Source organism: Cicer arietinum, chromosome 1, assembly GCF_000331145.2.
Source record: "Cicer arietinum cultivar CDC Frontier isolate Library 1 chromosome 1, Cicar.CDCFrontier_v2.0, whole genome shotgun sequence".
Lineage (NCBI taxonomy): Eukaryota > Viridiplantae > Streptophyta > Magnoliopsida > Fabales > Fabaceae > Cicer > Cicer arietinum.
Window position 1 is genome coordinate 2,912,271 of NC_021160.2, and position 8,601 is coordinate 2,920,871.

Consider the following 8,601-nt stretch of genomic DNA (forward strand, 5'->3'; position numbering starts at 1 on the left):
TAGGATGAAAATATTAGTTGTTGAGTTAAGAAATAGATTCCTCCTTGTTGTAGAATTAAAGATGGATTTGTAATTGGGCCTAAAACTAAGAAGCCATGGGTCGAATGCCTCGTGCTATTATATTAATTTTATTTTTCAAAATAAATAAATAATGAGTAAATAGATAATGATGGACAAAATGGAGAAACATAGCAAGGATATTTTAGTGTTTTTATCAAATATTTATTGGATGTTGGATTTTACGGTGAAGAAAAATAATTTTAAATAAAAATAATTTTGTTTTGTTTTTTTACTAGATAAAAAGGTATTAATAACACATTAGGAGGGCTAATAACTAATATGAGTATAGTGTAAATTGATTAAATTAGTTTTTTTTAGAGAATAAATTTTTTTTGTTAAAAGTTAATTTTTGTTTTATATAAATTGGTCAGTTTTTAAAAAATCCAAATTTTAACTTTAACTTTTAATTTATTCTAAAGTTGAAAATAATTCTACTTAATTACACTGAAATACATTACAATAAATTTAAATTTTTGGGTTCTTTACCCTAAAAAATCTTTGACTCATTCCATCGACCGTTTTCTTCCATTTTTGAGAGAAAAACACTTCATAATTGACTCATTCCATCGACCAAAATATAAATAAATAAAAAGTTTAGTTTTTATATACGGTGGATATGAATTTTTTTACTATAAATTATGACCAATTATATTAGATAATATTATCAATAATTATAGTAAAGATCAAATATAATTAATGATATAATAATTGCAATTGATTCATCTTATAGAAACTATATACATTTACAAGAGAGTTTATAAATTAAATTCAAGTAATATAAGGACTAAATACGGTTTAGATACATATATTGTTTTACTTATATTTCTCTAAAAATATTTGTTGCAAAAACACTTATATAACTCAATTTTCAACGCCTCAATAATCGACCATAGCAAACTACATAAAGTTTTGATGAACCATATTTTCAATGGCCCTCTTTCAATTTGATTGGTTTGTCATCCCTAGCAACACGAACTGTTGCAAGTAAAGGAAGGGCGTAAAGAGAAAAGAAGATTAAGGCTTCTACTGGTCAATATTTACTTACTTCCAAAGAGAAACTACAAAAATAGATATATATTCAGAATTTACTCTATGTAAGGTACCACTTTTGGGTGATAGAATATAGACAAGGGGAAATGCATTACAAGAGTGAAAATGGTTTATACAAGGCTACTAAACTAACTTTTCTAAGATAATATATATATATATATATATATATATATATATATATATATATATATATATATATATATATAAATTTTTATTTTAATAATAATATATAAATATTATTACAAATCAAGATACGCTGCATTTGTTCTTTTTATCCGCCTTTTGAATATATGATTTTGTAAGAGTTCTACGGTCTTTTATAAAAGATGTGTAGAGTTTTTCTACTATAATTTTAAATTTAAAAAGATTTTCATATAAGAATTGGAATACCATTTATACTATCTTCAATATATTTTAACTTATAAATAAAACTTATTAATTACAAATCAATGTGTTGCTAAGTTCAGAGATTTGGCTAGGAAGCAAAATGACAATTTTACCTTTGGGTATGTAAGGTGGTATAGTATTTTGCATTTTGAGATTCAAGTCTTATTATGAGTTGGAATTAAACTAATGATGATTTTAGGAATATTATTTGTTATATTGACATCTTGTATGTTTTTCTGTTGGTGTAGGAGGGGTTTCAACTGTTCCATCACTACTCTAATTAGTTACTCTAATTAGTTGGAGTTTATCATAGATAATATATTGAAGAAGTGAGAGATATTTCTTTATTATATTATTCAAGAAAAAGATATTTCCGTCAATATTCTTAATAAGAAGAGAATTATAAATTTTGAATCTCTTGTTAGTTATAGGAATTTTGATTTAATTTATTCTTAGTTTTTATTAACTAACGCTTTAAGAGACATAGACTTAAACATATTTTAAGAGTCTCGTTTCTTTAAGGAAAAGTTTTCTTTTTCTGTTTTTTTTTTTTTTAATCTCAAATATAACTTAAAAATATACTAATTAAACTCAAATAAAAAAAAATTGCTTCCGCTCATAAATTGGTTACCCTGGTTGGTTGCTAGGGCCCCATTGAATATATGGATTGGCTATGAAATTTATCCTTAGGTTACAGTTTAATTATTATGGTCCTAAATTAAAAGAAATTATAGTTAAAACTAAATAATTGATCGTAATAAATGTGAAAATGAGGATTGTGGGGATGATGGTATGAAGTGATGATATGAAGACAGACGAATCTAGCTCCAATCAATGATGACCAAAAAGTCACAAACACTTTATGACTAAGACATACATGCTTTTTATATATTCGCTCAACAAAGCTTCCATCTATCAACCAAATGAAAGAAAATACCATTCACATCATATCATATGAGTTTGCAAAGATTGAAGTATCATCAAAATTCGTCATGGTCATGATTATATATATTTTTGTGATCATACATATCATTCACATATTGTATGTGATGGTTCATGCAGAAAGAAAAAAGTTAATAGATGTTTAGCGTGTGAGTGACATAGCATAAAAGATAGGTGAGAAAACAAAAAGGTATATATGTTTCGAGTGTGACATAGCATAAACAAAGATTTGGAGTAATAATTAGAAGATAAAAATAATAAAAAGTGTATTATTTCAGTGTACTGGTGATATAATAATTGAATAACTGAAGTAGGTCTACTTGACAAATCGAAATCAAAGTGTCAAATCATGATGAGAGAAAAGAAACACTGTTGTTATAAAACAACACGTAAACAAACCTATCCGTAACTGTATACCTGTGATATCATGAAATGAATGAATTGCTAGATAGATATATAGATGCATCAACTAGATTTTCTATTCTTTTTTCAACTTTTTTTTTTTATTTATTTATTGGAAAAGAATAGTTATTCAACTTGAATTGTGTTCAACACATACCTCATCTACATTACATATTAAAAATATAATAATTTAAAAAAAATGAAAATTTATATTTATTAACTATTCATCATAATTTTTGAAAATTATGTATATGATAATTATTGAAAAATTATATTATTTATTTTGAGATAATATTATTTTATTAGAATGACATTCAGAAGTATACAGTGCTTTTACTTACTTTACTTTGATGAGATGAAGACAAATTTTGGATGTTTGTGTGAAAACGTTGGTACCATTCCGTTTCGGGTCAGACCTTTCTGATTTGTATTAAAAACATACACTTTTAAATGCCATACACATTGAGAGCTTGGGATCTTTTTTGATCAAACAAACCACATAAAATCAGATAACTTGTAATTTAATTCAACTCAAAATTGGTGTTGTATATAATAAACATTTATAGTAGTAGTACAAAATGCAAAAATGGTGTTTTGTGTAATAAAAAAAAAAACATTTTGTTATGTTAAGAACCACAAGAATTAATAGTGTAATTTCAATAGTAAAATAAGTGTTGCAATTAATATTCCAATTTTTGTTTTGTTTTGGTAAAAAATAACGATCCAAATTTTCCTTCAGTATTTTTTGGTATGAAATATTCAAATTAAATTCACTTAACTAGGATCAAAATAGTGTAAACTATTTGTTTTTGAACAAGATATAGTGTAATTCAATTAATAAATTAACCTTTTTACCTCCTTTTTCAAATAATTTTTCATAATTAAATTTAGATTTTTTCAAATTGATATAGAATTATTTTCCTTCATCATAAAAAATAAATGATGTATAGTAACTAGATTGAAGCAAATAAATTACAAAAATTATCAGCTTGATAATTTTATCAAGATATATATTACTACTATTTATTTTAATTATTTACCAATTTTTCCACTTACACTATCACTATACTACTTTGAAATACTCACCGCTTTTCACCATATGGTGTAATGGTAGTATTGTGAAACAAAATAATTGACTGTGAAATTTGAATTTACTAATTTCAATGGCACTTCAATGTTGTCAAAATTCAAACTTGAAATTCAATTACAACTAGAATACTAACTTACTACCTTAATTGCTTTGTACACTCTTATTAAAAAAATGCATTTAATAAGTAGATGTTTATAAAATATTATTTGTATACAAACCTATCTAATTTTTTTCTTTATAGAATTAATAAAAGATGTGTTTAAGAAAATAACAATAAATACATTTGATAAGTTGAAAAAGACTTTAAAATTAAGGAGGTAGTATATTATTGGAAGAGTATAGAAACACATCCATAACTAATAACCTTCATATCATAACATTTAACATAGTAATATAGTTGAGTTGAAACTAACATAGGAGAAAAATAAAAGTTACATACTTAAGTATTTAGGTCAACAAAGTGATGATTATATCCATAGTTGGATTGGAACATCACATATAGATTGAACCATCTGAAGTCATTCATACTCATGAGCAGTGTCTGTCTACAAACCCTATTCAATAATCCTAATAGCAGTAACACACACGTACGGTGATAAAACATAACAAAAAGAACAAACCACAAACTCATCAAAATATAAAAACACACCATAAATAATATATAATAAAGCCTCATTTTACTCAATCACCCTTCCTTCACCTTTCTTTTTTCCTATATCTGCAACAACAACAAAAAATCATAAAATAAATAACGTAAGCTTAATAATCTAATAAGAAAAAGTAATAAAATGTGTGTGTTACGTGCGCACCAGATAGTAACATGCACCATGGTGGAGTGATTGGAGAGTGACACCCCATTGGTTAGTTAAAACAGGTTGACCAGTGGCATGGATGAGTACAGCTTCATCACCAAATGCTTCACGAACGTTGAAAGGTCCAGATGCTACCTCAAACGCAACATCATTAATGAACACCATTGATCTTGCTGCTGTAACACCTGTTTCTCCATGCCCTGAGATACACTCAATCATTTCTCATGTAAATATTTACCACCTTCATTACTAACTATATCAAAAGTCAAACAAAAACTAAAGCCTATATTTAACCCAATAATGCCATGCACACGTGACCCTAAAACTATGGTACTCTACCCACCTCCCATTCACATTACTCTTGCCCTATTCCCTTAATTCTCACTTTCACATACATTATCATTTTTATTTCAAAAACTATATGTTCTTAGGTTCTATAAGGCGGTGTAAAAAAGAAGAAAAAAAAAGACAAATACACAACACATATATGTGTGTAAGCTAATTATAAAATTTTGTCCATGATATATCAGTTTAACATAAGAATTTGACTATTTAAATTTTCTTAAAGACATCTATAAAATATCATTAATGTTACTTTTAAAAATATATAAAGATCTTGTGTTTTTGCTCTTGCACTTTAGACATGTATTGTTAGGAAAAAGAACTTTTTAAAAATAGTTAAAAGATAAATAGAAAGATTAGCATGTAGAAATGAACTTGATGAAGTGAATAAGTAATGAATACCTTGAGCATGAGAAATGATGGGGGATGGAACAGTGATGGTGGAGGAAGTAGTAGGAGGTACAACAGTAGTAGTACTAGTTGTGGGAGTGAAACAAAAGTTAAAGTGTGGAATTTGGTGCATTATTTTAACAGACTTATTATCCTGATCTTGATCTTTCTTTGAGGAATTAGCACCATGGTTCATGATTTCACTAAGAAGAAAACTAGTGCAATGACCAGTGTTGTGTGGTTGAGCATGAACCATGTTAGAGAGTTCAGAGAAACAAAACCCTTGTGATGTAACAACATTGTTAGGTAGCACTATTCCTTGTCCATGCTGTTGCATTGGAAAGAAGAAATTAGTTTCATTTGTTGCAGAAGCTACTTGTTGTTGTTGTGGTGGTGGTGGAAGAAGAGTTGTTTCATTTTGAGAATGAAGATATGTTTGGTTCACAGAAGTAGTTGGAGAATTAGGCACAACATCATTGATGTTAGAGAATCCAAGAGAAAAAACTTTGGATGGTATTATTTCTTTTGGTGGTGATTTCTCAGAGGAAGATGATGAAGATGAAGGTGGAGTGATTTGAGGAAGTGATGATGAAATAGGATTAGGGTTTTGTTGTTGTGTTGGTGGTTCTTGGTTTAGAATATTTTGTTGATTCTTTGAAGAGTTTTGGTTTTGAAGATGGCGAAGCTTATGTTTGCTTCTAGATTTGCGGTTTTGGAACCAATAGAAAACATTGGCATCACCAACTTGACCATACTCTTGTAACTGTGCTCTTATCTTCCTTATTTCATCTCTTGGTGGATTCACCATACCTGAGTTGAATATTGCTTCCAATATTCTGATTTGTTCTGGTTTTGGATTCCACCTTGGTTTTGGCTCTGGACTCCTCTCTTCACAACCTTCTTCCATTAACATTTAAAAAAACAAAATTGTCAATAATTTAATCATTAACTTCTTCCATCTTTGAAAAGATCTTAGTCAGTAACTTGTTACAAATTGGAAATAAGGATGATCTCTGCCTATATTTTATGTAAAAAAATATATTATTTATATTAAAAAGTGGATGTATATGCTCCAAAATAAACTTTGAAAATGTTAACATTAATAGTTTTATAAATATGGTGTGATGAGATTTAGGTGATTGATTAGGTTTGAGGAGTTGATTATTACCTGAAGAGTAAGGGGTTCTATGGCAAGAAGAAGAGATGAGAGAGGAGTTGATGTCATGTTGCCATTGGTGATGAGGGTTGCAGGCAGGCTTAGACTTAAACATGCTTGGCCAGTGTCTGTTAGAAGAAGCCATGATGATGATGATGTTGATGATGATGATTATGATTATGAATCAATGAACTGATCAAAGCTGCTAGATATAAAAAAACAACCAACCAAATGAGAAAACAATCTAGAAAGCAGCCATCTAGCCCTTTTTGTTTTCTACTCTTTTGTTTTTTGGTCTCAACTCAACTTAACATAACAACATGCAAACATCTTCTTATATAGCCTCTTCACCTACCCTCTATAATAACAATAATCAATAATCAATAATTAAATCTCTTATCATTATATTCATGTACTATGTATGTTTACATAAGTATAAAGTTATTATTATATTCTCATCATCATTATAGATACTAAGAATTTTACTTAACATTTAACATATTAAAACGAAAGATGAAAAGGTTTATAATAATAAATATGGAATATATAAAAATAGAAGAAAGGCAACAAGAATCGCCTGTGAGAAAGATAAACAAGAAAGGAAAGAGAAATAAATAAAAAGGGAATATTGTGAGGATAATAAAGAGAGAGTACCGTGTATCCCATCCCCTGCAATATTATAGGTATAGCTTTTTTATTTTTGCTTAAACTACTTTTGCATTAATAGTAGTAGGGGAAATGAAGGTGAAAAAAAAAGTTTTTGTTTTGTGTGAATATAGCAACAAAAAAAAAAAGAAAGTTATATATTTTTAAAGTAGATGGAAATTTCCCCCGGATGAGAAGCAAAGGGAACATGGAAAAGAATACATGCTGGGGACTTAATTAGGAATCTTGTTGGTTCAGAGATGGCAGAGAGAGAGAGAGAGAGAGAGAGAGAGAGAGAGAGAGTGTTAATGCTAGCTAGGGTTTTGAAAAGAGTAGTGGTGGTGGGTGTGATCTGATGAGTTTGTCTCTATCTTTGAACACAATACCATGGGAGAAGGGAAAGAGAAAAATAAAAATGGTTTGCTTGTAGTGTTAATAAATGAGAGGGGTGAAGAAATAATAAGTGTGGGATTATTCTAATGGATGAGGTTGTTGTGGGAATAAATAAGGGGGATGGAGAGAGAGAGTTTTCAAAGTTTGAAAGTCAAGAAGAAGAAAAAGAAAAAGAAACAAGTATTTGATTGGAAAGCGGTGGTGGGTTAGTAATTGCAACTATTTTCGGTTATTTTCGGCAAAGTAAGGACCAAGGTGTTTCGATTGAATCGAGGGGTCATATTTATTGTCTTTTTTTACTTTCACACACCTATATTTTCCCCTCAATTTTCTTCAATTCATCTATTACAACTCAATCAACGGAGGAGTGTGACTCACTTCATCAAAATTGCTTTCAAATATGGACGGAGACTAGTGGGGATCAATAATATTTTTCTTCTAAAATCTATTTATAATTATGGAAAGGAGGGCTAGTTAATAAAAATTATTCAGTAAAATTATATTTATTTTTTATTTATATATATATTTTTTAAATTTATGTGAAAATATTAAATTCAACAATTATTGTAAACCAAAGGAATATTAGAAAAGGTATTTATGATTATTCTCTCTTCAAATTAATCTTAGTCTATTTTTATTTGTTGGATGTATATGAGCCTTTAGAATAAAATAGAATTAGTAAAAAAATATTAGAAAAATTAAAAATCTCATTTAAATTTTGAATCATATACATTAATTTTTAAATATATTAGTTTATATTAATTTTTTACATATTTAAATTTATTCTTATAAAATAGAGTTTGAATAAGATGTAAATATAAAATTGTGTTCTATATAATATTATCGTAGATTTCAATATAAAAACTAATCTCATTAGTTTAAATAATTTTTTCAAATTATCACGTGAGCTATAGCCATAAATTTAAACATAA

At 27.9% G+C, this 8,601-nt stretch overlaps 1 protein-coding gene across 3 annotated transcripts; it reads right to left on the reverse strand.

Annotated features, from left to right (window-relative positions):
- Positions 1 to 4,280: 4,280 nt before the first annotated feature.
- Positions 4,281 to 7,801, reverse strand: LOC101490093 (WUSCHEL-related homeobox 9-like). 3 transcript variants are annotated; one of them, XM_073368217.1, is made up of 5 exons: positions 7,286 to 7,801; positions 6,644 to 6,833; positions 5,488 to 6,375; positions 4,741 to 4,943; positions 4,281 to 4,649 (listed from the first exon to the last, which is right to left on the reverse strand). In XM_073368217.1, the coding sequence occupies exons 2-5, from the start codon at positions 6,774 to 6,776 to the stop codon at positions 4,644 to 4,646; spliced, it is 1,230 nt and encodes a 409-aa protein (XP_073224318.1). In that variant the 5' UTR covers positions 6,777 to 6,833; positions 7,286 to 7,801; the 3' UTR covers positions 4,281 to 4,643. The 3 variants fall into 3 exon arrangements, with proteins under 3 accessions (XP_073224318.1, XP_004485856.1, XP_004485857.1); XM_004485799.4 differs by having other exon boundaries at positions 6,644 to 6,836; XM_004485800.4 differs by lacking the exon at positions 7,286 to 7,801 and having other exon boundaries at positions 5,488 to 6,372; positions 6,644 to 7,213.
- Between the last annotated feature and the right edge of the window lie 800 nt (positions 7,802 to 8,601).